The 21,202-nt window shown below is 55.9% G+C and overlaps 1 protein-coding gene across 10 annotated transcripts in view; it reads right to left on the bottom strand.

Annotated features, from left to right (window-relative positions):
* The window catches only part of GRM4 (glutamate metabotropic receptor 4), a 126,171-nt gene that overhangs the window by 13,655 nt on the left and 91,314 nt on the right, over nucleotides 1-21,202 (bottom strand). For 9 of the 10 annotated variants that reach the window (XM_032253437.1, XM_032253433.1, XM_032253431.1 and 6 more), the window contains 3 exons: nucleotides 8,718-8,918; nucleotides 8,373-8,509; nucleotides 4,206-5,141 (listed from right to left, as the gene is read on the bottom strand). In XM_032253437.1, the coding sequence (XP_032109328.1) occupies nucleotides 4,206-5,141; nucleotides 8,373-8,509; nucleotides 8,718-8,918 (1,274 nt within the window). Of the gene's footprint in view, nucleotides 1-4,205; nucleotides 5,142-8,372; nucleotides 8,510-8,717; nucleotides 8,919-21,202 lie in introns of those variants that run through there. The other variant, XM_032253440.1, reaches the window with a different exon arrangement.

Genomic DNA, 21,202 nt, shown 5'->3' on the forward strand with positions numbered 1-21,202 from the left:
CCCACCCTCTCAGCCCGCTGGTGCCTGAACTCCCACCACCCCAGCTCCCCTGTGTGGATGGGCCCTCGCTGCACCCCGTCCTCTGTGAGGAATCCTGCACTCAGCCTCACTAGGCACGTGCTCCCCACAGTGAAGGATGTGGTCTGAGCTGGGTTTGATGTGGGAGGACAGAGGACAGCTGGGGTGAGGAAAGGGCACAAGAAGGAGGAGCTGTGGATGTGGATGATGAATTTCCTGCTTTTGTGCTAGGCTTGGGGGTACAGGGTTCAAGGGGTCCCGGTGGGGGCACCAAGGAGCTCTGCCTGCCTTGTGCTTCTGCAGGCCAACCCTGATAGGAACCGAGATCCTCAGTATCTGTACAAACCAGACACATGAACTTCCCCACACCCTGCCTGCCTCTGCAGCCACATCCTACACAAGCATGACTGAGCAGTAACCCCATAGAGCGGAGAAAGCCTGCTCAGTGTAATTCCAAATGGCTGCAGTGTTAAGCCTTGGAAATCCAGGCTAAGGCTGGGAAATCCATCCGCCTGCTCACCAGAGCAGCACAGACAGCTTTACTCTGCGCCGGCACCCGCACCCCGGGGGAATGGGTGCAGCTGAGCACGTGCAAGTGCGTGTGTGCACACATGCATGCCTGCTCACACAATCAACATACACGTACGTATCTGCATTGACACAAACACCTGAGCTCACAGCTGCACCCCTGCATCCGACTCACTGGGCTCATACACCCCTTCACAGCCGGGTACACACATATATATAGAAACAAATGTACTCACACACATCTACACACATCCACTGGCACACACTAACATTTGCACTCACACATCTGCACACCTGTGCGCACAAACACCCCTGGGCACACATACTCAACCCACCCATCCATGCACACACCAGCAGCTACATACCCTCGGCACACCCATCAGCCCAGCCCCTCAATCTGCATGCACATGGGCACACACCTGTGCACACACACAACACACATGCACCACTGAGCACGCACATGCGTAAAAAGGCACACATACGTCTATACACACACACCTGTGTATGCACACCACAACGCCTACAACAGCCACACTCCACTTGATCTACACGCAAACACTCAGCAGCCAGACCTGCAGCCTGCACTGGGGCATCTTGCAGCTCGGCATGACACGGCCCAGACACAGCCCCAGGGTTCCCTGAGTCTCTAAGAAGCCTGGGAGTCTGAACCACAGCAACTGCAAAGCATATCTCCTCCACCCCCTCCTCATTCAGAGGCCCAGAGCGGGAGAGGGGCATGTCCCATGTCCTAGGCCACCAGGGAGAGGGCACATTGGTGTGAGGCCAGGCTGTCATATGACCTGGAACAAGTCCCTGTCCCCCTCTCAGACTGTGAACTGACCATCTCAGGGACTCCCTTCACAGCAGGGCCGGGGAAGCCTCCTAAAAAGGCAGGAATCAGAGGAGGGCAGGTCACCTGGAGAGATTGCAAAGGGTAGGGAGGCTGAGTTGGGGGCCTGGGCTGCATCAACTGGAGGTGGGAAGGCCTGATATCCTGGGATGACAGGGTATCAGCCAGGGGGAATTATGGCAAGGTGGAGGGAGGGGCTTAGCCACCACGTGTGGGCCTCCCAGGCAGGTACCTTTACTCCCTGAGGAGATGTGGGAAGGGGCCTCCTGGTATTATGGAGGGTAATTTCTCAAGCTGCCAGATTCCTGGGATGTGAGATGGCCTCCCTGCTGGCTCCATGGGGATCATGAGCACTGAGCAGCGTGAAGCCCTCTGCCTGCACCTGCACTCAGCAGGGAAGATCTCCCACAGCATGCCTGGTGGGGCCAGAGACCCAGCTCACAGCACATGCCGGGCGCAGTGGCTGCACGGTGGCTGTGTGGCTCAGGCATGCAAGGTGGGATCCTCCTGCTGAAGCAGGCCCTGTCTCAGATCTCAGGTCTTAGGATACTCACTGCCAGCCCCAAGGTCTGCCTCTTAGTGCCTCCCATAGGGCCCCCATTGGAAGATGGCCCTTGAGGAGCTGTTAGAAAAGAGGTGGGCACCAACCGAGGAAGTCCCAAGGCATGAGGTATCCCAGAGCTGCAGGGGGGAGGGGTGTGCTGGGGATGGAGGGTGCACTCGAGGTAGACAAAGTAGGGTCAAGCCCAGCTGTGCCACCAAGGCAAGTCGTCCCCCCTCTCTGTGCCCGTGTCCACATCTGTAAGCAGGGGGTGATGAGACCTACCCTGACCAGCGGCCACGGGGCCTAACAGCTGTTAGATGGAGTGTCTGGCACATGACGAGCACCCCATCCCATCGCAGCTTTGAAGACCAGGCATCCCTGCAAACTTGGACCTGCGCTTGTAGCTTTTTTTTTTTTTTTAATGAGATGAAGTCTCATTCTGTCACCCAGGCTGGAGTACAGTGGCGCAATCTTGACCCACTGCAACCTCCATCTCCCAAGTTCAAGTGTTTCTCCTGCCTCAGCCTCCAGAATAGCTTAGATTACAGGCGTGAGCCACCATACCTGGCTTCTTTTTTGTTTTTTTCATAGAGACAAGGTTTTACCATGTTGGTCAGGCTAGTCTGAAACTCTTGACTTCATGGGATCCACCTGCCTTGGCCTACCAAAGTGCTGGGATTACAGGCGTGAGCCACCGCACCTGGCCATGCACTCATAGCTTTAGATGCCAGCCTCAGGCTGATGACTTTTCAGTAATGTCTACAGCCCAGAACTTGCCCCTGAACTCCAGACTGCTATATTCAATCACTGACTTGGCAGCTGCACTTGGACGTCTAATAAGCATCCCAATTTTAGGACATCCAAAGGATGCCCTCTCCTGCCCCCTCACAGGCTCCTCTCATTGTCTTCTCCTTAGCACGGGAAACCCCTTCCTTCCTGATTGTTCAGGCCTCGAAGCGTGCTGTCCTCCTTGACTCTCCTGGTCTCCCATCCAATATGCCATCCATCGGAAACCTGGCCAGCCAGTCTCCACACAGGTCCAACTCCCCGACTCCCCACTGCACCTGCTGGGACACCCTCTCCTGCAGAGCATGGCAGTGACTTTCTCACAGCTGCTCTTGGCGGCCAGGGGGTCCTTCCCAACCTACATCAGATAGCACCCTCGCCTGCTCAGAAGACCGCAGCGGCCTCTCTTCTCACTCATGATAAAAGCCAATGTCATTGCCACCATCTGCCCTGTCACCTCTCTGACCTCGTCCCTCACCCCTCTGGCTTCCTCGGCTCCATGCTCCTTACAGTGTATTAACTGTCTGTGCACCCACTATATCATGTGATTATGACTACAGGAGAAGGGACATGGCCCCAATTTACTGATGAAGAAACTGAGGCGAGGGAGGCCAACTGGCTTTCCCAGATCCCACACTTATACACGGAGCTCAGACCAAGACCTGGGGCCCTTGGTTCACCATGATGCCCCTGCCTTCAGCGACTCCCAGTCCTTCAAGATAAAACCCACAAGTCACCCAGCCAGCACTAGGGCTGGGATGTGGGCAGAACACACAGGACTCTTGGGGTGTGCCCAGGTCCTCAGGCCAGGCCAACAGGAGGCTGAGGTAGCCACTCTGCAGCTCCCGCCAAGGGAAGGAAGGGCCCTCTGCCAGGCCCTAGCCTTTGGGCTTCCGGGTCAGCCTGGGGCTAGGGAGAGAGGGAGGGTCCCATGGGGATCTTGTGAGGAGTAGACGGAGGAGAGGGAAGAGAGGAGTGGACCGAAAGGAAGACAGGGCTGAGTGGGGAGAGAGAAGAGAAAGCGGTCTAGAAAAGAAGGAAGAATGAAAGAGGGTGCGGCCTCTCAGGCTGAGAGAGAGGAGAGGGGAAGGGGCACGAGAACAGGGGTAGGAAAGGAGGGAAGGAGATGGGGTAGGGGAAGCAGAGATGGAGAGACTGGGAGAGAGAGGAGGAGGGGGGAAGGAAAACAGGAGGAGGATGGAAAGAGGGAGTAAAGGGGGGCTGAAGGAGAGAGGAGGAGGAGAGAAAAGGAGACATGAGACAGAGAGAAAGGGGGAGAGAGAAGAGGGAGGGGGCAAGAACAGAGAAAGAGGAGGGAAAACCCAGAACCCAGAGAGAAAACTTGGAACTGAGAGAGAAGGCAGAATGGCATGAAAGAAGGCATTTCCGGAGCAGAGGAGAGGCCAGCCAGCCTCAGGAGGCTGCCCCCTGCTCACTGCCCTCACCCACTGCTGTCCACCCCCAGCCCCCACCACTTACCTTGTCGGCTGACTGCGAGGTGCCAAAGAAGATGGGGATGAAGGCCAGCCAGACGATGCAGGTGGTGTACATGGTGAAGCCAATGGGCTTGGCCTCGTTGAAGGTCTCGGGCACGCCGCGTGTCTTGATGGCGTACACGGTGCACGTGACCATGAGCAGCATGCTGTAGCCCAGCAGGCAGATGAGTGACAGATCTGAGATGTCGCACTTGAGCACACCCCTGGCGAAGCGGGGGTCGAGCGTCCGCTGGTCCTGGAAGTCCACCACCGAGTGGGAGGGGTCCACCACAAACCACACACAGATGCCCAGCAGTTGCAGCGAGATGAGGCTGAAGGTGATGGCCAGCTGCGAGGCGGGGCTGATGAAGCGCGGGGCACTGACCGAGCGCTTGCCCTGCTCGAAGATGCGGTAGATGCGGTTGGTCTTGGTGAGCAGGGCCGCGTAGCTGATGCTCATGCCTAGCCCCAGGAAGATGCGGCGCAGCGAACAGGTGCCGAGGTCGGGCTCGGCGATCATGAGGAAGGTGGTGGCGTAGCACAGGAAGATGCCCGCCAGCAGCACGTAGCTCAGTTCGCGGCCCGAGGCCTTGACGATGGGCGTGTCGTTGTAGCGCACAAAGGTGATGACCACGAACAACGTGGCCGCGATGCCCACCACGGCCAGGAAGAGCGGCAGCACAGCCCAGGGCGAGTCCCACTGGAGCTTGATGATGGGGATGGGCCGGCAGCCCGTGCGGTTCTCCGTGGGCCGCATGTCGTAGGGACACGTCTTGCAGGTGTAGCGGTCCACCTGGTACTGGTACCCTGTGCAAGGCTCGCAGTGCCAGCAGCAGGGCATGCCCTTCACTGTCTTCTTCCGCTCGCCCGGCTGGCAGGGCAGGCTGCAGATGGAGCGGGGCAGCTGCTGGCCGCTCCCCGGCCAGTGCATCCGCTCTATCTGGCAATGACAGCAGCGTAGACCAGGCCTCAGAACATGCCACCCAGCACCCGGGACCATTCCACTGGGTGGGGGCACCCTGTAGCCCCACACCAAAATCACCCAGCCAGTTGGCTAAAAGTCCAGCTGCCCGGACCCCACAGGGACGCATTGCATCTAACAGCTGGAATTAAACAAGCTCTCCGGCATAACTCACACATAATCGGCCTATAGGGAATCCTGATTGAACCCCAAACTCTCAAGACTCATATGAAGAAACTGAGCCCAGAAAGCAGTAGTGACAATCTAGAAACACAGGAAACACCAGCGGCAGGGCAGAGAGAACTCAGGAGTCCTGACTCTCAGCCCCTAAGGCCTTGCCACCCACAGTGGTCCCCAGAGTGGCAGCAGCAGCCTCACCCAAGAGCTTGTTGGAAAGGCAAATTCCAGCCCCATAGACCTACTAACTCAGAATCTGAGTGTCAGCAAGACCCCCAGATGATTCCTGCACACACTGGAGTATGGTGGACGCCCTGCCCTATGGCCCGGCCCAAGGCGCCCCTGCCAAGCAGTACTGGGGGTTGGATACAGCAGAGGGCAGCGAACAGAGGTTTCATCAGAGAATGTTTAATGTGTGCTCAGGGGTTAGCATTTCTTTACATCTTGCTCTAAATTAGTGCTACTCACAGTTACATGTCCCTGAAGACACAATGGCCGTGAGCAAAAGAGCCACACATGTGTTGTCACTCCCTACTGAATATGTTACAATATTCTAGACAGTGAGAGTCCCAAAAGAGCCTCAGGCACCAGGCAAAGGGACTTGACTACACCCGGGTGCTGTATTCAAAGCGACTGTTCTAAATAAAGCGGCTCATAGGAAGGCTCGCTCGCAGAGCACAGCAAGCCTGGCTAGACCGGTGCGTTTGCACTGGGTGCTAGCTGCTGATAAAGTGTAACCAGCTGGTTGGGGGGTGTGGGGAGGGCGTTAGAGCAAAAGGGATAAGGTGGGGTGGGTAGGGATGCCCCGTGGCAAGGTAGGAAGGAAACCTCAAGGAAGGTTGTCCTGTGACTCTGGGCATGACAGGCTATGGACTACCTCAGAAGCCAAAGGCACAGGGCAAGGACAAGTGCAACCTGTCCTGCAGGAATGCAGAGGCAGACGGTCCCTGTGCCCTGCAGCCCTGCAACTGCAGGGGAAAGACTGCCCTGGAGGGCACGGGCAGTGGTGAGCGTTCTGGAAAACTCTGTGGTTCCAATGGAAAGAGACATGACCAAGGTCAAGTCCTGGGATCACAGTTCTGTTGCTACCTCGCTGTGTGACCTTGAGCAAATGGCTTCTCTCTGAGCCTTTGTTTTTTCATCTGATCCAACGAAAGCAGATATGAAGCCACTCTGCCCTTTGTTTCTTGGAGTGACTTCCATTGGGAGTCATAATGGATATGCTTTTTAATATTTCACTAGAATGTCAGCTCCACAAGGGCAGGGAGCACTGTGTCAATTTCCCTGCTGTGTCTCCAGCCCGCAGCACAGGCTGGCACACAGTAGAGGCCCAGTAAGTCTCTGTGGCATCTATGAAAGAATAACTGCACAGGTGACAAGGTCCAGGGCACCAGTGACGTGAGACCGCCACACTCTCAGACCCTGGAGGAGGACAGTGGCCAGGTAGGTGGTTACAGGTAACTTGCCTGCTCTGTGGCCCTCACAGCACAGCCCAAACTGAGCCACTCACAGAGACATTGGGGAAGGTTGATGGTTAAAGCCCAGCCCCGCTCACCTCCTGCCTCCCTCTCCGTTCTGTCCGGGCCTCACAGTCGAGGAGGACTAAGAGGGCATTGTGAGCTGTGTCAGAATGGGATGAAGATGGTCCGGCTGGTGGAGGGGACTTGTATTCCCAGAGAGGGGACTTTCAGGGGAAGGGCCCACTGCCACCCACACCTGCCCAGTCCCTGCTACCTTCAGTTAGGACATCTGGAAAACAGGGATAACGGCCTGCCTCACAGAGCTGTCATCCTCACAGCAAGGGGCCGTGCTTAGAGCAGCAGCTGGGACATAGCAGGTGCTCGCTATGTGCTAGCTGCTGCCGCTAGTGAGTTCCAGTCCCCGGCCCCCGTGCTCTGCCCACTGCACCAAAACAAGACAGGCCCCTCTCTCCACTTGGTGGTGTTCCACTTTGCCTAGTGCTCCTCACACCCCGTTCTGCCCATCTCTCTCCACTCAGCAATCCGAAGAGCCTCACTTAGGAACGGGCTGTTCCTGCCACAGTGTGGCCTTAGGAGAGTCCTTCTGCCTCCCCAGGGCTGTGTTTCCTGAGCTATTTTCTCCGACTTAGAAGATGATTAGGCTAAATGAGAATGCAGTCCAAAAGTGCTTTTAAGAGCAGAGCTTGAGGTGTTCCTAGCTGGAAGAGATTACAAGTGGAGACAGCGGGGCCTCAATGCAGCACCCACGGGATCCCGGGACGAGGAGGGCTAAGGCCAGATGAGGACCTGTCTGAGTCTCTGCAGTCCATCCTTGGGGTCACAGTGGGCCCACCTCGCTGGTGGCTCACCCCTTCCCTTGCAAGGTAGAGGCCAAGTCCACAAGCACTTTCTCAGGAACAAATCAAAGGTCTTTTCTCTCCAAAAACACTGCTGTGTTTCCCAGCTGGGATACTGAGGGCCAGAAAGGGAAAGTCACCACATCCCTGGGACATTCTATTAGCTAGGAAGGCGTGGCTAGGAGGAACCAGAAACATGGCTGCCTTCTATCGTGCTCTGACAGGGCTGGGGAACTGGCAACTGGCTCGCTACCCACCAGCCAGTGCCACAAATCCCGTTTGATCTAGGTCCTTTGCCTTAAGACTTCCCTCCTTTGCCCAAATACAGCCCTCCCCCTCCCCATCTTATTCCCCCTTCCCCTCATCACCCCCATCAACGTACCCAAAAAGCCTTTGAGCCATTTCACTCCAGCGTGAATTCCTCTATCCAGTGTCCCCCATCCCCTGCTCAATGGGTAACAGGTAAGAAGCCCCCAGGCTAAGGGAGAGGGCAGGGACCAGAATGGCCGCAGAACTCCGACTCTCCTGTCTTCCATGTCAGGGTGGGGGCCTCAGAGCCACTGAGGTCTGGGACGGGGCCCTGGGAAGGAAGCCCCAGGCTGGCAGCAGCAGTCCTGGAGGTCCGCGTAATCAGAGGCAGCCTCCCCTTGGGCCTCCCTCCCAGGGGCTGGAACTGCACGAGTGACTCTCCACCTGTTCCCCGCCTTCCCACTTACTCTAAGGTGCAGGTGGTCAGTCCAGGAGCCAATGACCTTGTACTCGGCAGAGTCGTTGCGCAGCTGGTATTGGTAGATGTCATAGCGCCCAGGTGCATCTCCATTCTCATTGAAGGTCACGGGGTTTCCTGCAATGCCTGTAAGGGTGGGCCCCAGAGGCAGGCAGGATGATGAGCCTAGGGCAGAGACCTCTCTACACCCCTTCATGGAACATCCTTGGAGATTTCGCCTCTTGGAAACATCAGAAGAGGCCTCCCATTCCCACCCCACGAAGTCTCGGGACCCCTTCCCTCGGGCGTGGCCCAGGATACCCAGGATTGGGCAGGGCCCGCATTACATCCCCACCTGAGAAGTTGACGTTTCGGATGTACTTAAGCAGCTGGGTGCCATCCACGGGGTCCATGCGTGGGCAGAGCCCCACGCGGCCGGGACACAGGTCACGGTGCATGGCGTGCAGTGCGTGGCCCATGGCATACACGGCGTCGATCACAAACTGCACCTTGCCCTCCTGCTCATAAGCTGAGTCCTGCCCAATTCGCTCACGGTCTGCAATGAAGCACCAGGAACAGGAATGCTCGTGAGGCCCCTGTCCTCACAGTGGAGTCGTGGGAGCCAAAGCACCCCCTGGCACCTGGAGAGGTGACACAGCCTGTCCGTCTGTGCTCAGCCAGGCCTCCTGACTCCCAGCCCAGTGCTCTATCACACAGGAGATGGCCTTGTGCAGGAGCCTGGGGACAGGCCCATGGATGTAACGGAGAATCCACCAGCCTGGACACCGTACCACTGATGCCTGTGCCACCCAAGGTCCCAGGGTATCCAGGGCAGACTCCCTTGTCACCTGTCACCCTGGAAGGCAGTGGCCCAGAGGTCTCGCTGTGGCTGTGGCCCCTGCTGCCTTCCCCCAAGCCTGGCCTGGGGTAATCTTGGGAGCAGCTGCCCCTTTTGTCTGGGAAACAGCCAGGACAGAGGCTGTGTCCATCAATGACGGGAGTGCCCCTAAAGCCACTCACCCACGGGCAGCCACTCCAGCCAGAGGTGAGGGTTGCCCTCACCCCAGGGCATGGGTAGGGAAATTGAGGCTCAGAAAGGTTGAAAGACTGCCCTCCATGGTTTCCAGTCACCCTAGACACCAGAAGGCACGATCGCCCCCACCCACCCCTCTGCCACCTAAGGGACAACTCTCCTGTCCCCTAGTGGCCAGCGTCAGCGAACTTTGTAAACTGAGAAACCCATCCCCACTGCCTTCTCATTGCTAACCAGAGTGGCTCCCCAAGGCACCGTGGCCTGGAGGCCTGACCTCGCATCCTCCTCCCCTCCCCTCCTTGTCTACCTTGTCTGCTCTGGGGCCCTGTACAGCCTCCTTGGTTGTCCTTGTTAGCCAAAAGGGGATCATGATTCCACCTCACAGAGCTGCCGTGAGGCTTCCATGAGATAAAGTACTGAAAACACTTGGCAGCCAGCAGGTGGCTCGTCCACAGTACCCTATGCGCTAAGCATGCAGAACAGGAGCTTCTGAGGGGGCTATGGAGTCCCTGGGGTGGGCAGGTGGGACGACTTTGTGGAGGAGGAGGTGGCTCCTGGCCTGGACCCTGGGTAATGATATTAGATAACATGTTGAATAGCATCAATAACATTAAGTAAGTCACTTCACTGAGCACCTGCTACGTGCCAGGTATTGTACGGAACTCTTATGCATATTCATTCAATTGATTTCTCACAACAATGCTATGGCATAATCACCCCCACTGTAGAGATGAAGAAACTAGCCGGGCACCGTGGCTCATGCCTGTAGCCCCAGGACTTTGGGAGGCTGAGGTGGGTGGACCACTTGAGGTCAGGAGTTCAAGACTAGCCTGGCCAACATGGTGAAACCCTATCTCTACCCAAAATATCAAAATCAGCTGGATGTGGTGGCAGGTGCCTATAATCCCAGCTCCTTGGGAATGAGGCAAGAGAATCACTTGAACCCTGGAGGCGGAGGGTGCAGTAAACTGAGACTGCACCACTGCACTCCAGCCTAAGGGACAGAGTGAGACTCCATCTCAAAAGAAACTGAAGCACTAAGCACAGAAAGGCTCAGTAACATTCCAGGACCATGCAGAGCTGATGTGAACCCAGGTACTCCAGCTCCAGCCCTGAGCACCACACTATGCCAGATGGGGAGGGGTGGGCAGAATGTTGGGAGGAGAGCAGGGATGAAGTGAGGACGTGGGGTAAGAGGATGGCTGGGTGGAAGGAGAGGATGGGCAGAGCTAGGGAGACCTGGCTTCCCCTCCCAAGACCACAGTCCCTGCATACAGCATGGCCTTTTTCCCCCCGAGGCCAGGACAAGGAAATTACTCCTGCTACGCCTCCACTCCTAGGCCGTGCCTCTCAGCTAGAGGGCATGTGAAGAGGCAGTTCCCCAGAGGGCAGCAGGTGCAATGCACAGAGGCAATTCCCCAGAGGGCAGCAGGGTGAGCGGCTGCACCTGTGTCCTACTTCCATGTGCCAGAGTTAATCTGGGTCCACACAGGCGGTGATTCCCCGGAGACTCGAGGTCACTGTGTCCAGGCCCCTGCCTTGGACACCTTGGAGGCAGACCCAGGGTGCAGGGGATCTCACTGCCTCTTGCTGAGGTCTGCTGCCCCCTCTAATCCCCTCACACCAGGCAGGACAGTGGCCGCACCCACACAAGGATGTGGGGATGGGGGTGGCTGGCCTGGTCACTCATTAGCCCTGCCAGCCAGAACCACATCCCATTTTCAGCCTTGCTGAGGGTAGATAGTCGCATATTGCTGAATGGACAGCAGAAACCATGGAACCACAATGCTAGGGACGCCAGGACCACGGGGTCATCTGCCCCCACAGCCATTTTAAAGACAAGAAAACTGAGGCTGGTGGGGGAGCCCAGGTCACACAGCCAGCGGTGACAGGATGGGCATCCCTGGCTTCCAGACCCCACCCCTGCTCCATCCCAGGCTGCATTTGACCGTGTCTGCAGGCTTTGCTAACCAGCAACACTCTTTCTAGGCCAAGGCACAAACAGACAGGGTGAACATGAAAGGCAGCTTCACCATCCTGCCTGTCCAAGGCCTCTGATCACAAGGTCACGAACGCCTAGGGAGAAATGGAATGGATGACCCCATCCCCAAAGGACACAGAGAAGGCTGGGGCAGTGTCACCAGAAAGAGCCTCCCTAGACCCACACTTGCTCCCTGCAGGCCCCTAGGCCCTGCCCTCACCAGCCTGAAGAAGCATAAAACGCGCTTGACTCACCCGCAGCTCCCATCACACCCTCATCTCATATAAATGAGACTAAATTATTTACCAGTGATGGAGCAGGAGGCTGCAGCCACTGCAGAGAGGAGCAGCTCTCTCCTAAGGCCAAGGACGCATCCAGCCATTGGAAGCTGGCGGGATCTCTGGGGAAACACACCTCCCCCACGAGGCTGGCCTCAGCCTCTCCTCAGAGGGTCTCATTGAAGCACCCACTCCTGGGCCACTTGGGCTCCGGGCCAAGTGCTCTCACTGCAGTCACGAAGCCATCAGCATGGATGCTAGTGTGGATATCCCGCAGGAGCTCCCTTGCCAGGGAAACCTGCCTCCACCCCAGGCAGCCCTGGGGGAAGGGCTCAGTGCTGGGCCTGGGTTGCTGCCCCTACAGAGCACCCCGCCCAGCGCTGTCACAGCAGCATGGACTTCCAGCAACTTCTCAACTAGCTGTGGCCTCCTGGACTTTGTCTCAAGTCTAGCCCCAGTAACATATGGAAGACTGGGGTGCAGTGAAGTCACCAGGCTGTAAGCATGACTGCCACACACACACACACACACACACACACACACACACGCAGATACACATACACAGAGACACACACACACACACACAGAGACACACATACACAGATACACAGACACATACACACACATGCAGACACATACACACACAAATACACAGACACACAGATACACACATGTACACAAATATATACATACAGACACATACAGACTGAAACACATCACACACACAGACACACACATATACACATGCAGATAGACACACACATATATACACATATGCACACAGAGATACAGACATGCAGACACACATACATACACACATACACAACACAGATACACGCATGTACACATACACATGTATACACGTGCACACACAGATACACACATGCAGACACACATACACACACAGAGACACACAGATACACACAGACACATACAGATGCATACAGACACACATATACATATACACATACAGACACACTGAAACAGACATACACACACCACACACACACAGAGATACACACATATACATATATACACATACACACACAGATATACACAGAGACACACACACCACACCACACACACACACACACACATGCATACACACATACACAGAGACACATACACACACACACAGAGACACACATACACAGATACACAGACGCATACACACACATGCAGACACATACACATACATAGACACACAGATACATGTATACAAACACATACACATACAGACACATACAGACTGCAATACACATACCACACACACAGATACACATGCATACACATATATACACATGCAGATACACAGACACACACACATATACACATATGCACAGAGATACACACATGCAGACACATGCATACACATATACACACGCAGATACACACATGTACACATATACATGTATACACATGTGCACACAGAGATACACACATGCAGACACACAGACACATACACACACAGATGCATACATACACACATATACATATACACATACAGACACACACTGAAACAGATATACACCACACACACACACTGAGATACACACATATACATATATACACATACACACGCACAGAGACACACACATTGAAACAGACACAGGCACACACCACACACACACACACACACGCGCATGCACACACTCCTGAACCCTGGCCTCAGATGCCCCAGGCCCTCCTCTTGTGCCCCACAGGGAACAACAATGACAGGGCTGAGGTGGCTCCCTGGAGGGGCAGCGGGGCATGTAGGGGAGGGGTGAGGGATACTTCAGGAACCACAAACCTTCACTAAACCAGACACGACGCTCTGGCCTCAATGAGCAGCTGCAACTATGCCTGTGACAGCAGCAGCTCTGGGCTCACCTAACCCAGCTCCTCAGCAGGTGACTCTGTAGCCGTGGCTCAGGCTCACCCAGAGCTGTCGTGTACCTGGCACCTTGTCTTCCCACAGCTCTGGGAGTCAGACTTCACTGGCCCCTTCACAGGGGAGGTGGCAAGGTTTGCAAGTGGGTGGGTGACATCCCAGAGCCTCACAGGAATCCTGGCACCCAGTAGGTGTTTGACACATACCTATGGACGGAGCTAGCTGGGAAGTGATGGAGCTGGGATTTGAACCCAGATCTCTCCGGCTGTCCAAAAGAGTCTTCAGTATCCTGAACTGCCCCTCCTCCATTTAGTCGCTGACCTGCCTCCTTCCTCCTGTCCTAGGACCCAGGCCCTGCCCCCACTGACTGGCCAGGCCTAACCAGGGATTGAGGACTCTGTCTGCAGGTCTAGAGGAGGAAGGTGGCAGTGGAGGGAAGGGGGTGGGAAAATCCCCTCTCATGGGTGGGCAGGAACTCCAGGACCAGGCAGAGGCACCGCAGTTCTGGGAGGAAGCAAGACATGCATTTCTGAGAGCTGTTGGAGGAGATGAATTCCAGACACATGGTGGCAGTGACAGCAGCAACAGTTTGAAGATGTCCTAATTGTGTCCCGGGGCACAGTGAGGCAGAGATGCATTTGGCTCTGCCACGGGTGACAGCCAGCTGGGGAACCATCCAGGGAGGATTTTCTCCGTCAAAACCCTGAAGCATGGTTACTACGGCGACTGCAGTCTTTGTCTGCAGGTTGTAAATTGTAATTGAAATGAGTTTTCAAGGTTGAAATAATCAGAGTCCTCCTCATCTCCCCACTCACCTCTCCATAACTCACCTGCCCAGCCACAATCCTCCAGAGTTCTAGCGCTAGAACACACGTGCATGCACACACATTCCTGAAGCAGCTTCCTCATGCCAGGGTAGACAAAATCCACCACACAGACACTCACAGATATTCACATCTGTATGCACACAGCAGCAAATACACAAACCTTCATGCATTTACGTATGTCTACACACACATGCATGCTCAAACGCAGGTGTACATATAAACCCTTCCAACATAGCTACAGCTGCACGTTTATCACAACACTTACACAAACACATGGGCATTCAGATTCACCCACTGGCTTAGGCTGAGAAGTCCTACAAGCAGATGCGGAGGACTTGAGAGCAAGGGTTTTATTAGGGGTGGCAGCAGGAAGCATGGGGAGGGGGCCAGGAGGTGGGAGGCAGGGAGGAAAGTCAACTAATGGCAGCATGCGGGGCTCTGTCCTGCTGGGGACCTCCACGAGACCCGGCAGACCACACCTCAGCATTGTCCCAGCCATGGGGATAAATGCTCCAGCTCCGTGGGTCCTAGGTGGAGGACTGCTCCCAGGGGCATGAGCCCCATTGCTGCACACAGGGATGGTGGGCACTGAGGGGTATGGCTGGGGCACCGACAGCGTCTGCTAAACACGTACTTATTCACAAGCAGTCAAGCGTAGACCCATGTCTACACCACACACCTACACAGATATAAACCTGCATTTACACAGCCTGTCTCCCAGAGCTGTGGGAAGGTGAGGTGCCAGGCACATGAAGGCTCTGGGTGAACGAACATGAGCCACAAATATACATCTATACCAGTTGTGTCCTTTAAACAAATTTCCTGGAAGTAGGCAGTAAAACAACGGGGTCCCAGAGCCCCTCCAGAGAGGGTGGTCTGGTGTAATGGACCAAACAGACACATATGGCCCTGACTCTCGGCTGGGCATGGCCCAGCTGTACGCTCTAAGCCAAGTATCGGAGTGTCCTAGCACCTCAGTGTCCCTAGTGTGAATTCCGGACAGTAACACTCACTTCCAGGGGCCACTGGGAGGACTGGGGGGATGCAACACCATGTCTTGTGCACGGAAGTCCTCTCTCAGCCTCAGCTCTCCTTTCCTCCCTGACACACCCCCGCAGGAGGGCGCCCTCCCCTCCATCCCGCCTGGCGCTGGCTCTAATGCTGACTCTCCCCACCCCTTCCCCACCATTCGATGGGTGAGGGGTGCCCGCTGCATAGGCAGACCCAGGTCGGCTCGGCCTAGCATGACATACGGATGGGGTGGAGAAAGCCGCCACTCTGCTTCCTGAGACATTTGGTTCCTTCTGAGGGTCCCTCAAGTCCTGTTCCCGAGTCCACGCTCACCACCCCACAAGCCTCCCATTCCCAGAAGTCACCGGCCAGGATCTCCCTGGCCCAGTCTCCCGCTTGCTCTTCAGCCCTATACCTCGGTGTTGCTGGTCCCCACCTCTCGAATTTTCACCCTCAAGTGCCCTGCTTTTCAGTCTGGGAATTTCTAACCCACTCGGCTGTGTCTCCTCCATCCCCAGCGCTGTCCCCCACAACTCAGCCTGGGCCCAACACCAGCTCCTTCCAGTCCCAGTGAATGATGCACCCAGGTGTTCTGAGGGCTTAGTGGTCGGGGCAAATGGCATCCCCATCCCAGGGATATGGAAACCGAGGCCTCAGGAGGCAAAGCCGCTTACCCAGTGGGAGGCAGCTCTTGGCTCCCCTCAAGTGTTCTTTTACAAGCTCCAAGAGCTCTGTGGTGGCATCGCCCAGGGCTCCTCAACCTGGAGCCAGCCACAGGCCCCTTTTGAAGGAAACAATTCTTGCAGACCCTCAAGAAAATGACCCCAGCATGAAAACACTGAAAGCCTGGCTGTGACCGTGAAGCCCAACTGCAGGTGATCACAGCCACAGAGAAGCCGCGTCTCTGAGACCCGGGGGAGCTCCCTTCGGGATGGCCACCGACATGAGAATGCAGACTGTAAGAATCCTCATGGCACTCCTAGGTCCCTGCAAATCTGGCCTCAAGGATGTGTCCCCAGGTGTCCACAGACCTAGATTTGAGAAACAGGATACGAGCCCCAGGGTCCGATGGGGCCCACTGGAAACCCCCACTCAGCCCCTTGGTGGGCCTGATGAGTCTTAGTATCTCTGAGCTCCAGGACCCTCATCTGTAAATGAAGCTGGCACCTGGGACTAGGCAAGGAGAGTCACACCTGGTGCCTGCACAGCCCAGAGCCCAAGAAGGACCAGCTCTCGGCTCCTCCCTGGTTCTGAGCCCAGCCCACCTCAGCTGGGGAGCTGGGGCTCAGCTCTCCCACAAAGGAGAGGCTGGGAGTAGGGGGACTCTGGGGACTGAGTCTTAGGCCAGTATGGATGAGCTGCCCGGCCCCTGCTAACAGACCCCACGCAGACATCCCTCTCCTCCATCACTCAGCCAGCCTCCCCTCCAGCAGCATCTAGCTTTCCCCCTTTCCAGGTGACATGGCTTGGCTCTGTGTCCCCACCCAAATCTCACCTCGAATTGTAATCTCCACATGTCAGGGGAGAGACTTGCAGGGAGGTGACTGGATCATGGGGGCACATTGCCCCTATGTTGTTTTTGCGATAGTGAGTGAGTTCTCAAGAGATCTGACCGTTTAGACGTGTGGCCCTTCCCCTCTCGCCCTCTCTCTCCTGTTCCGCCATGGTAAGCCGCGCTTGCTTCCCTTCACCTTCCACCATGATTGTAAGTTTCCCGAAACCTCCCAGTCGCGCTTCCTGTACAGTCTGCAGAACTGTGAGTCAATTAAACCTCTTGTCTTCTTAAATTACCCAGTCTCGGCCGGGTGCAGTGGCTCACTCCTATAATCCCAGCACTTTGGGAGGCCAAGGCAGGTGGATCACAAGGTCAGGAGTTCAAGACCAGCCTGGCCAAGATGGTGAAACACCATCTCTACTAAAAATACAAAAATTAGCCAGGCATGGTGGCAGGTACCTGTAATCCCAGTTACTCGGGAGGCTGAGGCAGGAGAATCACTTGAACCTGGGAGGCGGAGGTTGCAGTGAGCTGAGATCGTGCCACTGCACTCCAGCCTAGGCAGTAAGAATGAAACTCCATCTCAGAAAAAAAAAATAAAAATTACTCAGGCTCAGGTGGTTCTTTATAGCAGTGTGAGAACAACTAACACACTAGGTCTTTCTCTTTAAGGTAGAAATATGGGTAATTTCTCCCATTTAAACAAACAAACAAAACCCCTCCTTGACCCGCCCCTCCCCAGCTAGCATCCCCTTTCTCTGTTCCTGCTTACAGTGCAGCTCCTCAAGAGAGGTGCCTCTGCTCACTGCCATCAGATTCTCTCCTCTGTCCCCTGACCAACTCCAGTCTGGCTTTTGCGCCCACCTCTCCAAGGTGACTGCTCCTGCGGAGGTCACAATCGCCCCCCCAGGTTGCTGAGTCCAATGGCCCGGCCCAGCCCTCGTCTCACCTGGCCCTGGCCAGCATGCAGTGGAACCAGTCACTCCCTCCTGCAGTGCTCTGGGCCCTGCTGCCTCCTGAGCTGCTGCTTCTCAGCTTCCGTGCTTGGCTCCCTCTCCCTGCCCCAGCACTCCAGCATCCAGGGCTCACTGGGACCTCTCCTCCCACCACACACACACTCCTTGGTGCTCCCAGCCAGCCACCTCTGTACTCTGCCACCACCGCAATCACAGCCACTCCAGCCTCTCCCTGACTCCAGCGCCTACTCCACAAGGCCACGTGGGTCCCAGCAGGCATCCCACTCTCCACGCGGCCTCCACCCAAGCCCTGCCTTCCCTCCCAGCCTGCTCCTCCTCCCGCCCACCCCATCTTACCACGTGGCAAATTCATCCATCTCCTTATTCCAGCAGAGAACGCTGAAGCCATCCTTGACTTTCTGTCATCTTTCTCTCCCCTTAAATACTTCCATAAACGCCGTGGCCACACTGCAAAGCTCACAAAGAATCCGACCCCTTCTCGCCAGCTCCATGACCACCGGCCGCCCCGGGCCCATCATTCCCACCTGGATGAAGCACCAGCCTCCTAACTGGTCTCCCACTCTGCCCTCGCTCCCGGAGATCCCGTGAGGACATAAATCAGGTCTCGTCAATATGCCTTCAAGCCCTGCAATGGCTTGTCCCACTCTGCATAAAAGACTAAATCCTTACAAACTTCCCACCAGGCCCACATGGCCTGCACCACCTGCCCGTCCCTCCCCCATGACCCCATCTCCTGCCCGTGGCTCTCTGCTTCAGCCACACCGGCCTCCTCGCTGCTCCCCAGGCTAGGCAGGCATGAACCGCCCCCAGGGCCTTTGCACTCGCTGTGCGCTGTGCCCGGCGTGCGCTTTCTGGGGTCTCCACATGGCTCGCTCTCTCAAAGCCTTTGGCTGTTCATTCCAGTATCATCCTGATATAGTTTGGATGTTTGTCCCCTCCAAATCTCATGTCACAGTGTGATCCCTGGTGTTGAAGGTGGGGCCTGGTGGGATGCGGCTGAGTCATGGGGGCGGATCCCTCATGAGTGACTGGATGCCTTTATCGTGGTAATGAGTGAGTTCTCACTCTATTACGTACAAGATTTGACTGTTAAAAAGAGCCTGGCTCCTCGTCCTCTCTTTCCTATCTCCCCTCCACCCAAGACTGGAAGCCCCCTGAGGGCCTCATCAGAAGCAGATGCTGGTGCCATGCTTCTCAAACAATCTGCAGAACCGTGAGCCAAACAAGCCTCTCTTCTTTATGAATTACCTAGCCTCAGGTACTCCTTTAGAGAAATGCAAACAGACTAACACACACCTTCTTGGCCAGCACGCCTGTCCTCCCAGCAGTCCCAGTTTCCTCGAAGAGGCCTCCAGGCTCTGCCTTCCCCAGCCTCACAGTCAGGCCTTTTCTGGAGCCCCTGGCACTGCCTGCCAGGCCACACCATGCCACTATGCCCTGTACCTTGTCTGCAAGGCCATATTGTGTCCCACTCCCAGGATGGCTCCCCAGGGCAGATCTGTTCCCCTCACTGAGCCCAACAAGCCCTGCACAGTGCTGGCTGGGCACACAGTCAGGCTCTTAGTCTATGCTGCTGGTTTCCCAGCTGATGAGTGGGAAGAGCACGGAGTGAGGCACCGATGGTTGGAACAACTGTGATTTCCTCTAATGGGGGCGCAGCCTGGCATATAAAGTGTGCTCCCAAATGGCCTTTCTCACTGGCCCGAGGAGGGAGGCTTCCTCAGGTTCTCTTATGGATGCAGAGGTGGGAAGACCTTTCACAGGTGGGCTGGAGATGCCAGGAGGGGCCTAGGGCCGGGATATCAGCTGGTCTAAGCAAAACGTCTCTGGAGCCAAGTGGTCGGGTTCAAACCCCAGCTCTGTGTGACTCTGGGCAAGTCCTTAACCTCTCTGTGCCTCCGTTGCTTCGTCTGTAATGTGGGTTGCTGCAAAAATTAAATGCAAAATATTGGAACAGAGCTTGACAATAAATGCTACATAAGTAGTAACTGTTATTATGTTTTGACGATTATTGTTGTATTGCTGGTAGCACAGGCCGGGTGACTGGCATTTCCCCACGCACCCCCAGCCACCATGCAGCTGCCCTCCCTCTCCGGACTCCCAGCCCCTGTGAGCAGCAGGCAGTAATTTTTCCTGTCTCCTCATAAACCGGGCCTTCCTCCGCTCAGCCATCACCTGGCTGGCAGCGCTGTCAAAAAGACGGATGCCACATCTGCCTTGTTTACGACTTTAATTCCCAAACCCTGTTCTCTGGGCTCCCGGGGAGGGGCTGGGAGGGAAGGAGGAGGCGGGCACTATCTTCCTGTAGGCTTGACAGCGGCACAGATGCCCCTCTCAGTGACCTCAGCTCACTGGGGTTGGGGGACCCACAGGCCACCTGGAAGTGCTTCTTGCAAATCAGCTCCCATCCGTTCCCTGGAAGCCGTGAGGCAGGTAGCACTCTGCTGGAGATGAGGCTCTGGAGAGAATGGAAGGGGATGATATAATTCCCATTTCACAGATGAGGAAATTGAGGCCCCCAGAGGTGAGGTAACCTGCCCAAGGCCACAGAGCTAGGAAGTGGCAGCACCAGCAGTCACACCCAGTAGCTGTATGTTTGAGAAAGAATGAGTGCTCTACCCTACCCTCTAACCCTGACCATGTCAGCACACACTAGTCCAGCCTCCAGCTGCCAGGATGTGCCACCCTTCTGAGGCTTTCTCAGGCGCAGAAGCCCTCTCTGCCCAGCCATTTGGCAGGCTGGAGGTGCCAAGGAATAATGGTCTCCAGGAGCATCCCTCCACCAATGACCGATGGGGGCTGGCACACACATACCCCAGCTCCCTCTCGCTCTGTGTGGGACGACTGAGAGGCCTGGTCCTCTGTCCCAGGAGGATTCAGCTCCAGTTGTTCACAGTGGCAACCGGCTTGATCTCACACCCCGAATCTCTGCCTTCTCTCCTCTTTCCTGGAATCCCCTCCCAAATCAACTACTTGCTATCAAATCCTCATCTTTGGGGAACTCCACTTCAGACAGCCTTGGAAGATGAATCAAATCGTCCCAAACACAAGACCCCAGGATGAGAGGGTCCTTCCCACCCTCTTGGATGGTCACCAGAACCATCCATCACCTGGGGTGGGAAGGAATGGATTTGGCCAAGCAAAGGACACGGGAGTGGCACTTGCTGTCAGTGAGGCCTTGAGCAGGGCAGGCCTGCAGGACTGAAGCAGGTGGAGGCCAACTATGGAATGGGAACATCCAGGAGAGCGGAGTGAGCTGATCCTGAAGAGGTGACAGGAAGCCAGGCTCTGGAGAAAGAGTGGGGCAGGTGGAGAGTACATCTCGGAGACCACAGAGCATGGCTGGGCTAGCTAAGGGCTACAGA

Source organism: Sapajus apella, unplaced genomic scaffold (genome assembly GCF_009761245.1).
Source record: "Sapajus apella isolate SASKATOON/1434 unplaced genomic scaffold, GSC_monkey_1.0 scaffold83, whole genome shotgun sequence".
NCBI lineage: Eukaryota > Metazoa > Chordata > Mammalia > Primates > Cebidae > Sapajus > Sapajus apella.